Source organism: Cuculus canorus, chromosome 27, assembly GCF_017976375.1.
Source record: "Cuculus canorus isolate bCucCan1 chromosome 27, bCucCan1.pri, whole genome shotgun sequence".
NCBI classification, from domain to species: domain Eukaryota; kingdom Metazoa; phylum Chordata; class Aves; order Cuculiformes; family Cuculidae; genus Cuculus; species Cuculus canorus.
This window is the reverse complement of record NC_071427.1, coordinates 793989-813695: the sequence shown is the minus strand read 5'-3', so window position 1 is coordinate 813695 and position 19707 is coordinate 793989. Positions and strand designations below refer to the sequence as shown.

General features: G+C 58.5%; 1 protein-coding gene across 9 annotated transcripts; it reads left to right on the top strand.

Annotated features, from left to right (window-relative positions):
- Positions 1 to 453: 453 nt before the first annotated feature.
- LOC128849285 (fas-binding factor 1 homolog) lies at positions 454 to 17106 on the top strand. Of its 9 annotated transcripts, none has more exons than XR_008447309.1 (30): positions 454 to 521; positions 896 to 1006; positions 1282 to 1309; positions 1954 to 1995; positions 2325 to 2403; positions 2808 to 2868; positions 3350 to 3400; positions 3516 to 3648; positions 6002 to 6152; positions 6361 to 6494; positions 6888 to 6990; positions 7105 to 7479; positions 7978 to 8055; positions 8349 to 8443; positions 9048 to 9094; positions 9834 to 9878; positions 9958 to 10092; positions 10274 to 10374; positions 10824 to 11030; positions 11531 to 11638; positions 11923 to 12062; positions 12359 to 12477; positions 12607 to 12729; positions 13037 to 13222; positions 13689 to 13865; positions 14044 to 14172; positions 14277 to 14406; positions 14729 to 14880; positions 15213 to 15623; positions 15703 to 17104. XR_008447309.1 is itself a non-coding variant. In XM_054050517.1 (29 exons), exons 2-29 carry the CDS (start codon positions 1004 to 1006, stop codon positions 15294 to 15296), a joined length of 3216 nt encoding a protein of 1071 aa, XP_053906492.1. In that variant the 5' UTR covers positions 454 to 521; positions 896 to 1003; the 3' UTR covers positions 15297 to 17104. The 9 variants fall into 9 exon arrangements, 7 of the variants coding, with proteins under 7 accessions (XP_053906492.1, XP_053906494.1, XP_053906493.1 ...); XR_008447310.1 differs by having other exon boundaries at positions 15213 to 16137; positions 16471 to 17103; XM_054050517.1 differs by having other exon boundaries at positions 15213 to 17104.
- The last annotated feature ends 2601 nt before the right edge of the window (positions 17107 to 19707 follow it).

Genomic DNA, 19707 nt, shown 5'->3' with positions numbered 1-19707 from the left:
AGGGGCAGGGGCAGAGGGCAGGGGCAGGGGCAGGGGCAGGGGCAGGGGCAGGGGCAGGGGCAGGGGCAGGGGCAGGGGCAGGGGCAGGGGCAGGGGCAGGGGCAGGGGCAGGGGCAGGGGCAGGGGCAGGGCAGGGGCAGGGGCAGGGGCAGGGGCAGGGGCAGGGGCAGGGAAGGGGCAGGGGCAGGGGCAGGGGCAGGGGCAGGGGGCAGGGGCAGGGGAAGGGGCAGGGGCAGGGGCAGGGGCAGGGGCAGGGGCAGGGGCAGGGGAAGGGGCAGGGGCAGGGGCAGGGGCAGGGGCAGGGGCAGGGGCAGGGGCAGGGGCAGGGGCAGGGGCAGGGGCAGGGGGCAGGGGCAGGGGCAGGGGCAGGGGGCAGGGGGCAGGGGGCAGGGGCAGGGGCAGGGGCAGGGGCAGGGGGCAGGGGGCAGGGGCAGGGGCAGGGGCAGGGGGCAGGGGCGGGGCAGGGGCAGCCCGCGGTACCGGTCGCTGCGCGCGGGGTCCGGGACGCTCCGGCCGCCGCGGTAACGGCATGAGCGGCTCCTCTCTCCCCCCCGGGAGCTGCGGGCAACGCTTCGCCGCCGGCTCCGCTTCGGTTTCGCTCCCCCTGTCGCGATTCCCTGCGCGCTCCGGACCCTTCCCCTCCCCCCCGGGCGTTTTCCAGGTCGGGGCAGGGCAGGAGCCGCTCCCGGCGCGGCGCGGGCGGTTTGTCCCCGCCCGGGATCTGCAGAGCGGTTCCTCAGTGTCGCAGTGCCGGTCCCCACGTGAACCGCCGCAGGGCTCGAGGCTGCTCTGGGGAACCGGGAGACAGAGCCTCTCGCTGGAGCGGCAGAGGGGCCCCGGGCGGGACAGGGAAGTTTGTTTCGCGGCAGATTGAGAATTCCTCCTCTCCCTGCAGGTAGGAGGTTGACGTGAGTGTGACCCGCGGTGTTGGTCCCCTGCAAACTGGACGTGGGGAGAATCTGTAAACGGACTTGCTGGAGCAAGGGGAGGCTGGGATCCTGCCATGGTGAGTGTGATACAGTGGGATGCTGCCTGTGAAATCCCAGTGGGATGCTCTGGCACCTCTGTTGGGAAGCTGGACGGGCTGTGCTCGCCAGTGTCTCTCCAGTTGTATGGATCTCAGTGGTTCCTCTGTGTCTCACAGGCCGCTTTCTGAACAGCGTGGCTTTGTGGTTCCCTGTGGGATTCCCTGGAGGAACCTTCCTCTGGCATTAGTGTTTTGAGAAAGTCCAGGTCAGACTTGCTTTGTTTTCTAACCAGGGAATTTCTCTTTCTCCATAGGCTGCAAAACTCAAGAGAGATTTTGGCGGTATGTACACTTGCACGCTTCCCTTTTGCTGTGCGCGGGTGCTTTGATCTGCTGGGAATGTGTGGGACAGAGGAGGAGGATGCTGCGATCAGGTAGCAGTCCTGGCTACTGAAACATTCATGTTCCTTGTCTGAAAGCTGCAGCTGAGTGCATAGTGTCGTTCCTGAACCAGGGATATTCACCTACCTCTCACATCCAGTGGATTTGCTTCTGGGCTGTTGTATTCCTTTCTTGTGAGCTTTCCCAAATCCAGGGGAGAATGCATGCATTTATTTCAGTTCCTCCCCTCACCTGCTCCCCACCCTGACACTGAAGCAGAGCTTTCAGGGTTGCCCAGGGTCTCTGGGGCACCGTGGGGCACACAGATTCCGTGCTGCCGGTGGGCAGCAACTCACGGAATGGAGCACAGCTGGCTCGCTTGATAAAGAAACCCTGTTTCTGACTAGCTGAAGCTGGATCTTTTATCTGCAACGTACTGGATTGTATCCTGGCAGTTCTCCCTTGACTGACAAGCAAGGGTTCCACTGATGACTCTTGAGGGCAAACTTTTGTTCCTGGGGCATCTCAAAAGAGCAAGCCCTGTTTAAACTGCACCTGCTTGGTGAGCTCACCTGCCTCAACACCTCTAATTTGTCTTGTTTCAGGCTCTTTGGATGCCATCCTTGATGACCTCCTGGGATCTGACGGTAAAGTAAACCTTTGCAGTTAAGCGGGCAGCATCCTTGCGTTCTTGCTCCCTTCCTGGGAGCAGGAGGTGCTGGTACAGCAGCTGCTGATCCCTAAGGGGCTGTAATGGTGAGGGGGGGTTGAAGCAGAGAGCAGAGCGGAGAGCAGGATTTCCCAGAGTCAGAGGCCACTGAATAGGTTGGATGTCAGTTTGGGGAGGCAAAGTAAAGGTTGTCTCTGGTTATAAGACTCTATGGTCCATGAGAAGACAGCAAATCCCCCTTTGGAGTGCCTAGGCCAGGATTACGCCTGTGTCTAATATCCTAATCTCTCCCTGTTTTGTTTCCAGATGAAGCCCCTGCTAAACCCACCAGAGCTTCCCAGCTGGGTGGAAGGGCCCAGAGCACTAGCGTGCAGGCCAGCAAGAAGTGAGTGCCTTTCAGACACAGCCTCTCCCACTTTGAGATCTCTCTGTGCTCCCCAGGTCCTTCTGGCCCGCCCCGTCCTTAGCTTCTCCTTTGCCTGGGAAAGCGAGTTATCTGTGGTGCCTTTGGGAGCCGGGAGCGCAGAGCCTGAAGCTTTCCTGCATGGGTTGGGTTCCCCCAGCCCCGTCCATCTTCTGTAAATCTCCCTTGTAACAAGTGACGCTTAAATACAGCAGTCCTAGTGATGCCATCTCTCATCCTGGTGCTATTTGAAACGCATTTTCCATGTTATGTGGTTCGGCTGCTGGGTGTGCCCCTGTGGTCCCTTCCTTCTCCCACCCCTGTGTCTCCCTGTGCCCTTGCCAAGTCCTGGTGCGGTGCTGCTGACCACCAGGCTTGTGTCACAGGTCCTTTCTAAAGGATGATTTCATCAGCAAACTCCCTGCAGAGGACACCGGAGCTGCAGAGGTAAGCCCAAATTCCGAGAGAGAGCCTGGGTGTCCTGAGGGCTGGATCTGAGCTGAGCCAAGCTTGCCCTGGTGTCATCCCATCCGAATCAGTGGGATATCAGGGATGATCCGTGAAGGCGGCTGAAGAGGTAACCCCTTTCTGGCATCACTGTGGGGTGGGTGAGTGGGTGGCTGGTGGGAGGGGGGCTTCCAGGTGCTCTGGATGACACGGATCGAAGCCAGGGCACCCGTTGGATAAAGTGTCATAGGAAGGACCCTCAGCTAAAGCAAGGTCCTTGGATGCTCCTAACACTGATCCCAGAGGCAAGCAGGATCTCAGCAGAAGCATCGAGGCACAGAGGGGTTTCAGTGAGGACACCACAAGGAGGTCGTCATGTGTTCTTTCGTCTCATAAAATGAGGAAAAGCAGGGGCTGGAGCAAGGGATGAGGGGTTTCCAAAGTGTGCTCATCTCTGATCTCTCCCCTCCCTGGCACGCAGGGATCCAGTGCCTCCGACGCGGACGCACAGGCTGTGCTGCAGACCCTGAAGGTGAGCGCATCAGCACCCCGACCTCGCCCCCAGCAGCGCTGCAGCCTTGGCCTCTGGCCTCCAAAGGGGGGAGCAGCTCTCACCCTGTGCCTCTCCTTGTCCTCTTGCTTTGCAGGATATAGAGGAGATGGAAGCCGATCTCTTGGGAATATCGAAACCCAGTTCTGGGCCACGGAAGACAAGCGTGAAAGGTGCTGGGAAGCACGACTCCTTGGGAGGAGCTGGGAAACCACCAACTCATGAGAAAGGTAAAAATGAGGTCCTACTCTTCTTTCACAGCCTGGTTGCAAATGAGCAAGGGTTATTTTTATCTGGGATAGGAAACAAAAAGCGGATTTGTTCTCTAAAATCCTTTTCCTGATCCCTTTTGGGTGAATGTTATTCTGGTCATGAGTGGTCCCTTGGGTGATCCCTGGCCCAGACTCTTGCCATGCTGCAATAACATCACTGACAGCAGCAGCAGCAACGGCCACACGGCTGTCTCCCACCAAACGCCGCTGCCCGTTCCCCGGTACAGCAAAGCATTTCTGATGTGGGCTGCGAGGAAGGAGAGCTGCAAGGACTGCATTTAAGATATGCTCCTCCCCGAAGTGCCCTGCTCTTCCCAGGCCTTTTTCTCCTTTGCTTGCCAGGAGGCCCCTGCAGAGGGATTCCCACCAGGTAGGGCTGTAGGGGCACTCTGTGTCACAGTATGGGCTTTTAGAGGGCTGCCACCCAAAGAGTGACCTGCAGCCGGGTGGAGGGGGGCGTCTCTGCAGGACTTGTCTCTGAGCGCTGTGGCGTCTCCTTCCAGGAGAGCCTGCGCCTGCAAGGGAGGAGAAGCCACTGTCATCCCCTGCTGCTTCCCGACAGTACAAGAAATTTAACTTAAATCTCACTTCACGTCAGCACAAAGATGTGTGGGGGCAGCTGCAGGCTCTGCCCTTGCTTTCTGCCTGTGTCTTGCCCCCTCTGTTAACTGAAACCTTGGCTGGTTAATGAGAAAGAGTCCTCCCCCCCTGCCATGCCAGTGCAAATCTAATCCCGTAAAGGTGACCGAAAGAGAAAAAAATGACAGCTCTTTGAGGCTGTCCCCACGACAGAGCTGGGGGATGAGTCCTGAGCACGTTTGCTTTTTCACCTGCGCTTTGGTTTTCAATGACTCCGTAGCACTTGGATACCTTCGGATCAAAGAGGAGTCTGTCCCACTTCCAAGCAGGGAGTCTGGTGTCCTGACACCTGGGGTCTGGTTGTCAAAGCCTGCTCTGTATTCAAGATCCACATCTGTTAAAATCACTAATGGACTGTAGGGGATCTAGGTGGGCTTTTTTTCTCCCATTTTTCTTTGCCTAAACAATGTTCAAGTGTTAAAACATCCAAATTTTGAATTATTTTCTTCTAGGAGAAAGATATATGGCAAAAATGAACAGAAGTGTAGTTCTTGAGTGTCTGAAGTTCAGGGAAACTCCAGGGTATCACACAGGTCCCTACAAAACCTGCGTTCATGGCTTTGGGCTCCTGTCCCCTCATGCACACGGCGGGGAGCGGTGCTTGGCTTTGCTCAGAACAGTTCTAAATAACGTTGGTTTTGTTTTATTTTGGTGGTTGTCAATATTATTCACTTCTCCTGCCCCTATGGGGTGATTCTCAAATTCACGTGATCCTTTGGTAGAACACTTATCTGACGAGGAGCGGGATGCTCCCAACAAGCCAGCCCCAACAGGCGCTAAAAGCATCTCTGAGAGAAAAACAGAGCGGAGCAAAGAGAAGGGTAAACAGGGCTGCTCAATGCTTCCTCTTTGTATTAAATGAATCGGCAGCCTGGATTAGTTTGTGTGATGTCCAAACATTGAACTGAAAGCCACATAGTCCCGTCTTTTGTTAACCAGTGTGGTCGCTTGTGGTAATGGGGTTCATTGCAACGCAGCTCACTGGGTGCTTCCTATTTCCCATGTACCCCAGGTTACAGAACTGACCTTTCTTTTCTGGGAATGGGGGCTCCTATCTTACCTTTGATCTCATCCAGCCCATTTTAGACGCTGCTAAATGAGAACAAGTTTTCTGGATCAGGATTGGGGCGGGTGAGAGCATCACTAGTCCACACCAAAGCCCAACTGGGGCACCTCCCGGTTGGATCCAGCTGCATTGTGGCTGTCTTACAGGCCCTCAGCCCTCTTGTTCCTGCAGCAGGAATGCCAGTGGGTCTGATAGTCCCCTAAAATCACCATTCACCCCAAGAAACCCGCTCTGCTGCAGAGATGGACACAAGTAGCAGCTGGTGGGTTAGAGCAAGGACTAAGGCACATGGCTGCAGCGGGACCTCTTAGGGGAAGGGGGCCGGGAACAACCTCACTGGAAACTTGTGAGCTAGAAAGCTCCTTGAGTAAAACCCTGGTGTGAGCGACACCCAGCAGTGTTCCATCAATGGGTGTGTGGCTGCAGACCAGGCAGTGGTGCACTGTCACTTTGTCACTTGCTGTGACAATTGCTTACTGAAAAGAGTTGTTTAGAAATAATGTTGTTAAAGGACCTGAGAGATAAGAGCAGGCAGGGCTGCTTTGATCTGTTGCTAAAAACCCAACCCTTCCTGCTCAAACCCTGCCACGTGTGACCCATCCACAGAGCCACCCCAGACACCCCTGCACACCGCGACCCCTGTCCGGAGGAGGAGGCGGGAGTTCACGTTTGAAGAGGATGGTGACGACCTGCTGAATATGCTGGGGCTTGACAGTGGCCTGAAGGGAGATGGGCAGCAGGGAAAGAAGGCGGAAGAGTAAGTGCAATGAAGAGACAGCGGGAGTAAAGCAGGGGAGGGCTTGTGTGTTTTGATGGTGCCACCGTGCTGAGTTGGGGCTGCTGGAGCCTCTGGGTCCCAGAAATGTGCAAAGCAGGCTTGTTTGCTAGAGCACCCTGGCAAAGCTGTGTGACAAGGGGCAGCCCTGCCTCTTGGAGGAACCCATCTGCCACTGTGTCCCCAACAGAGAGGAGCTGCGGCCAGCCCGCTCCAAGCTGGACGAGTTGCTGGGACGAGGCTCCATGGCCAAAGTCCTGGAACAGTCAGTCATGGGAGACCGTAAAGAGTTCCAACTGGATAAGAAGTGCCAAAAGCAGCCAGGTGAGCACAGCCAGGGATGCTGAGCGGGGCTACAGGGGTGGCAGCACTCGCCTGGGAGAACGGGATTGGTTTCTGATGCCCTTGCAGGGGAAAGACTCTTTCTGTGGTGTGGGCAGGGTTGCTGAGGGGCTCCTGGTGAGCGCAGGGGCAAGGAGACTGATGCAAAAGTGGTGTCCTCTGCCCTCGAGGCAGCCTGGGAGCGTTCGCACCGTAGCCATAACTCAATTGCCTCCTGTCATGGGCTGATTCCCAACAAAAAGGCACTTTTCCCAGCTACTCTGTGTTTTCCCAGAGACAGTGATCCCAGTGGGAATTGCAGGGGAGGAGGAGAGCCGGTGTCTTTGCAGCTGGCTGCTCCTGTGGGTGCTAACTGCAGGCTGCTTGTCTGAGCAGAGAAGGAAGAGGGTTGTAAGGAGGAGGATTTTGTCTTTGGAGCTTACCAGCCCTCAGTGGCCTCGACAGTGAAGCACCGGCCGGCGAGGAGGCCGTCTGTAAGGTACGATGCTGCGTGTGTCTGCTCTGGCCGCGGTGCCCCTGCAGTGGAGAGGGTGAGGTTCCTTCACGGATGGGGTCCGCTTGCAGGGAGGTGTGAGACTGCCTCTCCTTGCAGGAGGTTTTCAGCTGAGAACAGCAGCGAACCAAAACCAGAGCCACGCTCCAAACCCCCTCCTGCAAGCAGGAGCCCTGTGCAGGGCAGCAGGACTGGAGGCGACTGGCTGGGTTTGAAAGACAAGGATTTTCTGGATTCGGAGCCTCCGTCTCCAGCGAAGGCCAGTCCTGCAGCGAGCGACCCCAGCCCCACCAGCCCGCTCCCAGCTGCAGAGCAAGCAGCAACCAAACCCAGCCCAGTGGAGGAGGAGAGCTGGCTGACGGCTGCCTTGTCTCGCAAGAAAGCCCAGGCAGAGGCAAAGGCACGGGCCCAGGAGAGAAGTGCCGAGCCCTCGGAGGCCCAAGGCAAAGAGCTGGATCCACACTCTCCCATCAGGTAAAGGCTTGGTTGATGGTCGCAGCATGCTCGTCTGCTCCACGCTTAGCTGTGCCAGCAGGACCTCTTGACAGCCCTTGGCTTGGGTTTCACAAATTAATTTGAAGCAGTATCTTGTTTCAGGCTGGAGCAATAACACAAGGCTTTCTCCCACTGATCCAGTTTGTGGACCCCTTACACCTCAGGGCTCTCCTTCTAGTCATGGCTGCAGTTGCCTCAGCTCCTGCAGAGCTGTGCTGGATCAGTGCATCCCCACGGGCTCCCACTGTGCTCCTCATTCCTGCCTTCATTGCCCCTTCACTCCTCTTAGTTCCAGGCAAACCACCTCCTCCAGTTTGGGTTTACACTGACACAGGTTCAGACTCGTGCAATGAATGGGACTCAGTAGCGAATTGCAGACATGCAGCTGTGTTTAAAGGGCAGGAGGTGTGAGCCAGAGCAGACGCTGCCCAGGGAAAGGGAATGGGCTCTCCCACATAGGGCGCTTTTTGCTTGCAGGCAGATGGCCGCCTCCGCAGGAGCCCCGCAGCAGGCAGCTGCCTCGCAGGAGAAGGTAGCGACTGCAGACGGCTCCGGGTACGGCCTCCACCTCCTTCGCCTTTTGGGCATCCTCCACAGTCCTGCAGAAGGCAGCGGTGTGGGCAAGATGGGGGAACAGGGAGAGCTGGCAGCCAGCTGTGATGGCTTTGGTCTGGGACCTCTAACTGGGAGGGAATGCAGCTCTGAAGGATCGGTGGGCTCTTACCTGTTTGATCGCAGAGGGACAGTAAGCTTTAAACTTAAGGAAATGCCAAGCAGGATGATGTCTGTGCACCTTTCCCTGAGCTGTGATACTGTTGTGCATCACTTCTGTCTCTGTGCCCTGGCAGGCAGCCAATCCCCTGGCTCAGCACCCCAAAAGCAGCCCCAGCTCACCCGTCAGAGGCTGCAAACAAGGTTCCCTCCAGAGACGCCAGTGCACTCGGTGAGTTTTGTGTGGTTATGCAATTTGGGCAGCAGGAGCTGCAGCATTGGCTGTGTGAATGCTGCCCAGGCTTTGACCAGCCATTGTCAGAGCAGGATGCAGGATCCCACCATCCTCATCTCATGGTGTGGTGGGGATGCCGTAGTGGGGTGCACTGAGCTGCCTTTGGGCTTTCAGAGGGCTAAACGGAACTTGCTGGGTGGGCGTAAGTTCGCGCTGTCCTGTCTCTCTTCCCCTTCCCTGCTGCTGCCCCCAAACTTCTCCCGCCGGTGCTGTGTGCTGGAAGAGCCCTCCTGGCCAGGGCTGAGTGTGAACCAGTTCAGAGGCCACTGAAAGTGGCTTAGGGGACCCAGCCTCCTCCCTAGCTGGTGCAGATGGAGGAGGAGCTGTGCTTTGCCTCCAGACTTCCTTTGCAGAGCAGTCCCACCACTGTGTGTGGGGTCGGGGTGCAGGTGTGGACCTGTCTGACCCTCTGTCCCCATCACCAGCCAGTGGAGCAGAGCAGGACGCTGCTCACACTGCCCAGGAGACCCAGGCCCTTATCCTTCTGGGAGGGGATGGTTCCCATTGCCATATCTGAGTTACAGACTTGTTCAATTTTCAGTCCCCACAGCCCTGATCCTAGGAGAGCAGGAGACGCCGAGCTCTCAGGTGGGTCTGTGCCCTCAAGAGGTGTTGGATCAGGAAGGTGATTGTGAGCCCTTCCCTGCCGGCTTACTGGCATCTCTCCCTGCTCCCTCGGAAGGAGGAAGGGTGGGCCCTGCTTTGCATCTCTGGGAGCCCATGTTCGCGGAGGCAGTGTGTTTGGAGAGCCCTGAGATACCACAAGTTGTATTTATCAGGCCAAAGCGCATGTGCTATGTGTGCTTTGTGAGTGCTGTGTTGTTACAGCTCTGCATGGCCTGAGCAGCATTTACTCAGCTCCCCACACCTCTCTGTATTACATTAATTAGATAGCAAAGGCTCCAGTCTTTGGATAAAGGACTTTTATATTTCAACTGGTTTTCTCCGGTATGGTAGTGAAGATGCTCTGAGATTGTTTCTAGACAGCTGAAGGGGCATCGAAGCCTTTGACAGAGAGGGCGGCTCTTGCTTGGTCTTTGAAGCCTCCATTTCTCATCCAGCTGTGCCTCCTTGCCCTGCCCTCATGGAAGGATACACACTGTCTCCCAGAGGACTCATTGTCTTATCCTCGTCCCCACAGGAGGGACATTTGTGTCTGGAGTAGGGGCTGCTGAGCATCACCTGAGACCCAGGCCAGCAGCGAGGCTGGGCTGTGGAAGGGTAGAGGAGGACTGCAGTAGGCTGGGGGTGGATCGCCATTCCCAGGCTCGGAGGAGGTGTTCTCCCAGGGCTTTGCCTCCCTGAGAGCATCCCTGTGTCTCCGCAGGTGGGCACCCCTCGGGCACATCTCCAGGCTGTCCCGCAGCAGCAGGTGAGGCGTGTGCCCCCTCGGGGGGGGCTTGTAGCCACTGATCCTGAAGGGCCTCAATCTTCTCTTTCCACCCCCTCAGGCAGTGTCCTCAGCCCTGGGCTCGCTACAGGAAAGGCGGCTGAGGTTTCCCGCACCCCAGCTCTATGAGGATGCATCCGGCTGTCAGGCAGCACTGCTCAGCACCCAGGCCCGTGTGGCAGAGCTGGAAAGCCAGGTGAGCCCCATCGCCTGCTGGATGGGGACCATGGTGACCCCACGGGAGTCACTCTGAACTGCATCCGAGTGACGGGAGAGGAGAAACTTCCCTGTCCGGAGTTGCCTGTGGCCGCCAAGTGCTGCTGTGGGAGCTCTGTCCCCAGGGCAGCACAAAGACCTTCTCCCTGCATACCCGTCAGGTCCGGACACTGAAGCTGGAGCAGGCGCAGCACAGACTGTTGCTGGAGAGTCTCCAGCAGCGGCACCGCGAGGACCTAGAACTCCTCGAGAGTGCCCACAGGTACCAGGCTCTTAGCTGTGCTCCCCTTCTCTGCCAGATCCTTGCCTACAGCCCTGTCCACCTCTCCTGGGCTGGGAGAGATGGGGCACTTCCCAAATCTGTCCCTAGGGCGGGAGGCACAGAGACATGTCAGTGCGAAGCTAGCGAGGGCAGAGCGTGGCCCCACGGGTGAGCCGGTGTAGGGCCGTACTCCTGACAATGCTGTCCTGTGGGGGACAAAGAGGAGGGGGCAGTCCCATTGCCAGTACATCTCCAGGCCACCGCTCTGGGCAGCAACAGAGGGCTCAGACTGCAGAGAAAGATGCACTCCGTGCCTCAGCTTCCCCACTCACACAGCAACACCGATCTGCTCCTAAATCCTTGTGTGCCCCCGGGGTAGAGAATGCCATACTGCCATGAAAGCAACACCTCTCCCGTGCCGAGACACCCTGCGGGTTCTCTCCGGGCAGGAGCCGGGTGAAGGTGATGGAGGAGACCTACGGGCAGCGGGAGGAGCGGCTGCGGCAGGAGAAGGAGCAGCTGGTGGCTCAGCTGCTATCGCAGAGCCGGGATGCAGAGCAGGCACGAGCGGAACTAGTGGCACAGCACCAGCAACGCCTCGCCACGCTGGAGCAGCAGAGCGCACTGGAGCTGGAGCGGCTGCGGGAACTGCAGAGGTGAGAACAGCACACACGTGGGGCTAAATACCCTAAATACCCTTTTCTAGTGATGGAACCAGGGAACAGGGCCATGGTGATAGGAAAAATCCAGAAGCACTGGGTTGTGGGCAGCTCCCCGTGGCTTTTGGAATGTGGGATTTGCCAGGGAGATCTGGCTGGAGACATCATTTCAGAGGGAATGCATTGTATTTTGAAAGATGCTGAACCCCGTGTTTTATCTCCCCTAAATCCCTTTTATTTAGGTCAGCGAGTCACTGCTATCCACTGAGTTTGGGTCAGTGAGAAATCGGTTTTTGGCAGAGAAGCCTGTAACCCCCAAATGTGGCCATCCCAAATGTGGATGCCTGCCAGCGGGGTGCCGCATGGCAGACTGCTGTGCCAGCTCAGCTCCTGGGACCTGGTTCTCAGCCCCACGACCAAGCCTCTCCCGTGGTGCCCGTCACAGGGAGCACCACTTTGTGACGGCCCCTGGTGGGCTCCTTCCCCATGTCCCACAGGGTTTCTGTCCAAGAGATGCGCAAAGACCATGAAGAGCAGCTCCAGCGGCTGAAGCAGCTGAAAGATCAGGAGATCGACACAGTGACTAGTGCTGCTTCGCACGCCAGGTACCAGCAGCCGGTGTCATATCCCCTTGTTGGTCCCAGGCCACGATGTTCCCTGTCCTACAAGGAACCAGCCTCGGACCTCAGGAGGAGCGGGGGCCATCCCGTCTCCCACGCACTGCCTCCAGGGATGCTGAGCTGTTTCATATTTGTCGTGACTCCCCTAAGCAGCAGCTCTATCTCTGTGCTGTCTGCCCAGCCTTTGGCCCTCTGCTTACCCCCCTCTCTATCGCAGTGAGACGACGCATGTCCCACAGGGGTGACCTTCCCCTCGCTCCTCTCCGCAGGTCTCTGAATGGCGTCACTGAGCAGATGGAGAAGTTCTCCAGTGACCTGCACAACCTTTTGCACAAGGTGGAGGCCATGCACCACAGTACCTCCCAGGAGCTGGCCCTGGGGGCACAACATCGCGACCAGCAGCTCAAGGGTACATCTGCCATTCCCCTGTGCCGAAATGGCTGCGGGGTCCCCCGTGCTGAGGCTGGGGGCATCTAGAAGACGGGGAGAAGGTTGGGCTCTGAGTCAGCCAGAGGTTGGGAGCTCAGGCTGGCAAAGCCCTGTCTGCCTTGGTCACTGCATCTCGGGGTCTCCCTCTTACAAATTGATGTCCTGGGGCTGTGCCGAGTGTGATGACACAAACGGATGCAGCTTATCCATGACAGTGGTGTGGGCAGAGGGGCTTTCCTGCCTCGTGCTTACAGTGCTGCTGCTGTCTCTCCCCAGTGCTCCAGGACTGGATGTCACAGCAGCAGAGGGACATGGAGGAGGAGCGGAGCCGGCTGCAGGAGGTGATTGCCAGAATGGAGAGCAGGCTGGGCGAGCAGACTCGGCTGCTGGAACAGGTGAGCCCACGCTGTGTCCTCTGCCCGGGTCAGCCCTCCTGTCAGGGAATGGGGTGTGTGTCTTCCCCACTGAAGATCCCTGGCCCAGAGCCTGTGAGTGACATCTCTCTTTCTCTGTTTCTGATGTAGGAGCGATGGAGGGCAACAGCAGAGCAATCCAAAGTGGAATCACTGCAGCACTCGCTGGAGGAGCAGTGGCGAATCATGACCCAGCAGCTCTCCATGGAACGAGCAGAGCTGGAGAGGGCAAAGGTGAGGTGGGTGGACATCTGCAGGTGCTTTGGCTGTGACCAGAGTCTGACTGGGGCTGCACTGCAGCGTGTGGGTGCTGGGCTGTGGCATCCTTCTACCCTCGGCCTCCTCAGTCCCACACCCACTCATGTGTGTGCACGATGCATCCCGAGGAGTGCAGGGCCAGATCCCCCCATGCAGGTTCATGCCAGGCGCCACAGCTTGAACCAGCCTCGGGATGTGGTGTGGCAGCGATGGGTTTAAGGAGAAAAAACCAGCAGTGGGTGGGACTCAGTGCTTTCTCTGTCCCTCTCTTGTGACTCTCCAGAGTGCTTTGCTGGAGGAGCAAAAGTCAGGGATGCAGAAGTGCTCGGAGGAACGACGGAAGCTGGCAGCGGAGTGGGCCGAGTTTCGCACCCAGCAGCAGCTGAGCAGGCAGTGGATGGAGCGTGAAACGGAGCGCACCTTGCAGATGCACTCCCAGAGAGAGGGCACCATCCTGAGCCTGGCCAAGGTACTGCCGTGGAGCCCCTTCCCATGGCCTCCAGCAGTGCCTGGAAGGCTCCCGAGTGGGTCCTGCCCACAGGGCAGGTGTTTAGCACTGCCTTTAGATGTTTAACACGGAGACTCACTGGAGGTGGTGAGAATCGGGCTGCTCCAGGAACAGCCTCCACCAGACCGTTTTAGCTGCTGACTGAAGCATCAGTCGTCTCTGTCTCTGTCCCTCCCCTTTGCCTGGGAGGAGTCCGGGCAGCCAGACCAGGCGAGGCTGCTTCTGTTGAAAGTCTGGAAGGAGGAAACCCCCGTGGTGGGTTCAGTAAAACCTCTCTGTGGGTGAGTGAGGGCACTGCTTGGTGGTTTTGCTCTGACTCTGAACTGGCACACGCTAGAAACTCAACGAGGGCAGATCTCTGCCATCACTTGGCAAAACGCGGGATGGTGTGCAGGTAACACCTCAGTTTCCCCCATACCCATCCTAGGAGCAGGCAGACCTGAAGATCTGGAGCCGTGAGCTGAAAGCCAAGGAGGAGCAGCTGGCAAGGGACAGGGAGCTGCTGGATGAGGCCTGGCGGGAGCTGAGGCTGGAGAAGGAGAAGGTGAACAGGTCTGCACTGCGCATCCAGCAGCAGGAAGAGAAGATTAAAAGCATGACCAACGTAAGTGCAGCATCTGTGCTTGTAGTTCACAGCTGTACACAGGCTGGCAGCAAAACTAGGGTTTCACACCCCTCCCGAAGTTATGAATCCTAATCCTGTCCCAGGATGGGAATGAGGGGATGCACAAAGGAGCCCTGCTGCAGCGAGGGTCTCCATCCCCAGCCGCTCTGCCTTGCAGCTCTCATCCCAGAAGTATGACCAAGGGGAGAGAGCCTTGCGGGAAGCGTGCAGGATGGAGTCGGAGCAGCAGGGCAGGCTGCAGGTCATGCAGCAGCACTTGAAGCAGCAGGAACAGCATCTGCATGAGGCAAATACCCCCTCACCTGCCCATCTCGGCCTGGGGCCACCGTGCCAAAGACCTGAACCTTTGCCGAGAGCTTCTCTCTCTCCTTTCTCCTGGGGATGGGGCAGGACCAGCTGAGCATGGCTTACCAGAGGCAACAGCTCCAAAAGCTATGTGAGGATCTGCCCAGCAACCCTGCGATGCTGCCTACCGCAGAGCAGGACCTCAGTGCCCCTGTGAAAGGCCTCTCCACACTGTGTAAGGCTTCCTGTATGCTGCTGTGGGATGGGACAGGCTGGGGGGCAGCTGCACTGGGACGCTCGTGGTGTTTCTAGGGGCTATTTTAGTTCCCAGTACGTAAACCTCAGCTGTGAGTTGGCCTCCCCGTCCTCAGAAAGAGCTCAGCCGAGCTCTCTGAACTGGGGCGGTACCAGGAGCACGAGGAGGGTGGGCAGCATGGGACAGGCAGCTGGGTTAAGGCCCGTTTTCACTGGGAGGTTGGGGAGGACCCTGCTGCAGGGGCACGCAGGCAGCTGGAAAAGGGATGCTCTGATGTGTCCATCTGCATTTCCCCCAGCAGCAGCGGCACCGTACAGCAGGGGGGTTCTTCCAGACTTTCCGCCTCCTCTCGGGACGCTCCCTCGGCACAACCTGGGGAGGAGCAGGGAAACCCTGGCCGTGGCTGGCTCCATGGAGTTCTACATCACCCTGCTGAAGTACAGCGCCCTGCAGGTGAGGAGATGGGGCTGGAGGGGGCTTCAAAGCGGCTGGGTGGGAGCAGGGCTGGGGGAAGCCTGATCCGAGCCTTGGAGCCGCAGGGTGGGTGTCTGCCACGACCGTTCCTAGGCTGGCAGGAGCCATGGGCGCCTGGAGGGGTGATTCCAGCAGCGAGGATGGGAGGATCCTTGCAGCTTGTCTGGGGTTCATGGATAATGCCTTAGGCTCAGCAGGGCTGCCCCCTCCTCCAGCCTGCGTGGGAGAAGGCAGCTCTGCTGGACTTGGGTAGGGCTGTGTCCCACCCCCGCCCCTCACGGTGACCCTCCCTTCCATCAATGCCTTCTCAGGACCACCGCTTCCTCGAGGAAGAGGATCTCTTCCTGGAGAGCCTGAGGAATGCACCTCACCGCACTGCCCCGCGCTCAGGCTGAGCTGGGAGCCATCGTCCCCTCTCGTCCTCGCTGGGGGCCGCTGTGCCCCCATCGGGAAGGAAAGCAGAGAATAAAGAACCCCATTTCTCAGCTGCGGCGCCCTCCTTCTCTTTAAAACTGTGTTCCGTGCACGATCCCCGGAGCTGCGGGGCCGCGGGGGCTGTGTGCGCCATTCCATTCATGGGGACGCGGGGCCTTTCCCAAAGCCCGACATCAGCCTGCCAGGTGAGAAGAGGCTGCGGGCAAAGAAAGTCAAGGAAAGGAAAAAGATCCTGCAGGAGAACCACCAGGATGCGGAGATGGAAAGAGCAGCACGGCTCCAGGCTGGTTGGTGCCCCACCACCCCGTACCTGTCCCGGCCACCAGGGTCCCGGTCACCTCCTGCAGCGTTTCTCTCTCCCGGCAGTGCTGATCCCCCTCGATGAAGTTGGAGCGGAGTGGGAGAAGACCAGCGGCCCCTTCCACAAACAGCGCATGGCAGAGCACTGCGGGATATTCCGTGACTTGTTCAAGGGGGCCACGTTCACCCCCTGGGTCTCCCCAAGGGTGGAGTACAACCAAGAAGGGATGGGGGAGTTTCTTTTGCGGACTTCCTTTTCCACCTCTGTTGTATAGACTCTGGGATGATGTGGGAAATAGTTGCCTACCAGGATGCTGCAGGACAAGAGGTTCGCCTGATCTCTTGTGTTTGCGTCCATTTCCAGCTATAGCCTCAAGATGTGAACCTTTAGCACGTTTGACTTCTACAGAAAGCACGAGGATGCAATGACCCCGGCAGGGCTGGCGTTTTTCCAGTGTCAGTGGCACAGCTCCGTTACCCGGGTCTTCCATCAGCTGCTCAGTAAGAAATGTGCGGGGATGCTGGACGGGCCCAAAACGCGAAGGGGCAGTGAACCGAACTGCGGCTGGAGGCTCGTGCCTAGTCCTGGCACTTGTCTAGGGTCTGTTGCAGCACAGCACGGGTAATTCGTGAGCCGTCCTCCACCAGACTCTCAGCAGTCTGAGGAAACAACCTCTAAAAGGCCATTTGGAATGAGCCTTTTAAAATGTTACAGAGAAGCCTTCAGCCTGGCGTGCTTGACCAGCTGTGGCTTGAGGGCCCCCACTGGTGAAGGAAAGAGCCTGGCGTTTGGACCCGAGACGTGTTACTAACGCTCTGTATCACCCCTTGCAGATATGAGGGGGCCTGTGTTTGAATTCGTGCGGCCGCCTGTTTACCATCCTCCACAGCTGAAGTTCCCACGCCACCAGCCGCTGAGGTACCTGGGCAGATACCGAGACAGCGAGGAGCCCACCTACGGCATTTACTAGGGGCATGGCCCCCTCCCAAGGGGATGATGGCCGGGCGGATGGGGCTGCCGGCTTCCCTACATTCAGGCAGCTCTGGAGCCACCTGTGCCTCTGTAAGGAGGTGGCAAAGTCAGCCCCTCGGCTCCAACTCCCCTGTGTTGGCGGTTGCACAGTGGGAGCGACAGGCGTTTGCTGTGCTGGCAGCCGTGTTGTGGGCAAAGGGCTCCTTGAAGAGGACTTTCACAGGTGAAAGCAGGCTGGAATCTTGCTGCTTCTGCTGTGGCAGAACTGATCAGTAAGGGAGGCAGGGTTGAGTCCCCAGAGATGCCCAGCTTTGCTTCTCTGCAAGGATCACGGTTCTCCTTTCGCCTGTTTGTGCAACAAACGGAGCCAGGCAGCCTGGATTCCCTCCGCTTGTAGCGCTGCAATTCAGGACTGTCAGCTTTCATTCACGCAGTCCTCTTAAAGAGGTGGCTCTGATTAAACACACTATGAGTGATGCTGGCGGTGCTGCCTTGTCTTTAGTGGGAAGAGCTTAGTATCCCAGCCAGCTGGTGCGGAGCTGGGGAGCTCGGCAGGATGCAGAGAGGAGGGTGGCTGTTCCTTTCGCTGAGGTCTCTTTCCCCTCGTGGATGTTGTAGGACAGAAAGAGTGCAGCTACGCAGGAGGTAAATATACACAAGGTCCACGTTTGTGGAGCTGGATTTTCCCAACTACCCAAGCACGGGGGCCTTGGTCTCCTTCCCCTCGCTCCGTGGACAGCGCGTGTCTTGTGCGGAGAGGTGGGGCAAACGCAGAGCCGCAGAGCTGCCGGGGCTGGGGCAGATGTGCAGTGGTGACCTGGCACTGCTGCCACTGCCACTCCTGCACCCTCACTGTGGAGAGACTCTGCTTTCTGCTCTGCTCTGCAGGGCTCTTCTGCATCCCAGTTCGCATGTTTAACTTCCAAATACCAGTTCCCAGCTCTGGTTCCCCCCTTACTCAGGAAATAAGAGCCTCTGACAAACAGCTGGAGTGCTTGCTGGAGCAATGGGGCAGCCGTTGCTCAGGGCTGTTACCAGCTCTGCCTGAGCTCCGATGTCTCCTTCTGCCCCAAAGGATTCTGTGGCTGGGTGTCCACTGGGATGGGTGAGCTGGTGAGGTGAGCGGTGGGAGCAGAGGCGCCCTGTGGTTCTAGGCAGACGCACGGCTCGCATTATGTTCCTCTGAGCTTTGACTATTTCATCAGAATTCGCAGACTGAATCCAGAGAAATGTTTTGGGTCTGGAGCTATGCTGGGACATGCAAGGAATTGTGACAGATGCCAGGGCACCTCCCGAGTCCAGCGGGGATGGCTCTGCACCTGCCTGTGGCAGGGAAACCGCTCCGGTCCCCAGCAGCCTGCTGATGAGTGCTCCAGCGCAACACAGACCCCCTCCCTGCTCGCCCTCGCCTCTGTGGGTGACGGCAAGGCGGTGTGTGCGGGGAGGCTGCTGAACCCCACAAAGCGAGGCTGTCCAGCCATTGTTCAGCTGCTTGGGAGCATGCACACAGGTGATAGGACGTCTGCGAGGGGAGGGAGATAAGGTTTGGGACTGGAAGGCTCGAGCTGTTTTGGTGGAAGGGAACTGTATAAAGATAAGGTGAAGGCATGTGGTGCACGAGCAGCACCATCACCTCTGGGCACAAGACTCCACCTTTGCTGGGCGGATGGCCCGGAAGACATCTTTTTTGTGCTTTGGAGCGTGAGGGTGTTGCAAGGAACTCGGTGGGAAAAGGAGCGGTGGGCATGCACAGTTAATGTGCGAACAGCAGGAACTGCAGTTTAAAATGGAAAGATGCAAGGGCAGAATGAGGCCCTGGCCAGCTGCTGGTATGTGGCACAGCCCTCTCACTGCAGAGGGAGGTGGCATGGATGCCCCTCTCCGCCATTTCCTGGGCTGTTGAATCCCCCGTGCGCTGTGCTGAGGCCTCTGCCAGGGGCGCTGCCGGGCTTTGCTAGGGGACCCAGCCCTGGCGGGGGTCACGGTGCCAGGAAGTTCCCTCGATGGGCCTAAAGGGAGGGAAATCGGATTATACCTTGTGCCTGTGTAAATGCATGCATGGAAACACTCATTGCTGTGAACCTCGCCCACCTCGGGCGCGTATCCCTGTGCTACCGGCAAGAAGGCACCCACTGGCCATCCCTTTGAGTGCATGCGGGCTCCAAGCCCTGACCCGCCTCTGATCTTAGCTGTCACCATCTCCTCCTCCTCTGCACAGCTGAGCTTCTATTTCCCCTGCTTCTTTCCGTGGCTTCTTTTCTTCATCACCCCGATCCCCGGCACGGGCAGGATGGCATCGCCTGCCTTACAGAAGCTGGAGGAGAAGCTGACGTGCTCCGTCTGCCTGGAGGTGTTCAGGGTGCCCGTGACCTTGCCATGGGGGCACAACTTCTGCAAGCGCTGCATCAGCGGCCACTGGCACAAGGAGCAGCTGGTGCCGACCGGGGCTGAGAGAGGCTACAGCTGCCCCCAGTGCCGCAGGGGCTTCACGCAGCGCCCGGAGCTGGACAAGAACGTCACCCTGTGCAGCGTCATGGAGCTGGCACGGATGGGGAGGTGCAGGTCTTGGGCACCAAGAGGTGCGAGGTGGCCCACGGCGAGCTGTGCCCGCGGCACAGGTGCCCACTGGAGCAAGCGTAGAGGATGGCCTGCGAGACGGTGGAGGAGATGTGGTGGGCAGTGACTCCACTGGTGGTGTTCTTGTAGGGATGGAATTGCAAAGGGATTGCAGGGAAAAGGGCACTTGGACGTTGGTGGGAACAGTGGCATGGAGAGCAGGGCCAGAAGCGGGCGAGGGCAGATCTGCGCTGTCATCTGCCTGGGCTGGGGGGAGGCCTCTGCTGTGGTGCCCCCGTCGTTCCCTGAGGCCTGTGCCCTCCTGCCGTGGGGCAGCCTGGAGGAGCTGCCTGAGGGGCTGCCGTGGGGCCGCGGTGGGGTGGTGGGGAGCAGCCAGAGCCCCCTGCCAGAGCCCGGGGAGGGAGGATGGATGGCCAGGGTGGAGGGGTCAGCGGTGCTTTGGGCGTGGGGCCGTGTCCGTGAGTCCTGCAGGGCCGCGTCTGTCCTGGCTCCCCTGGCAAAGGGCTGCTCGGCCTGGGGCA

Excerpts from the sequence above, each read along its gene's own strand:
- LOC128849285 (XM_054050517.1), top strand. Across the intron at positions 10,093-10,273 it reads TGGCAGAGCTGGAAAGCCAG|GTCCGGACACTGAAGCTGGA; the intron begins GTGAGCCCCATC and ends CATACCCGTCAG. Across the intron at positions 14,173-14,276 it reads AGGAACAGCATCTGCATGAG|GACCAGCTGAGCATGGCTTA; the intron begins GCAAATACCCCC and ends GGGATGGGGCAG.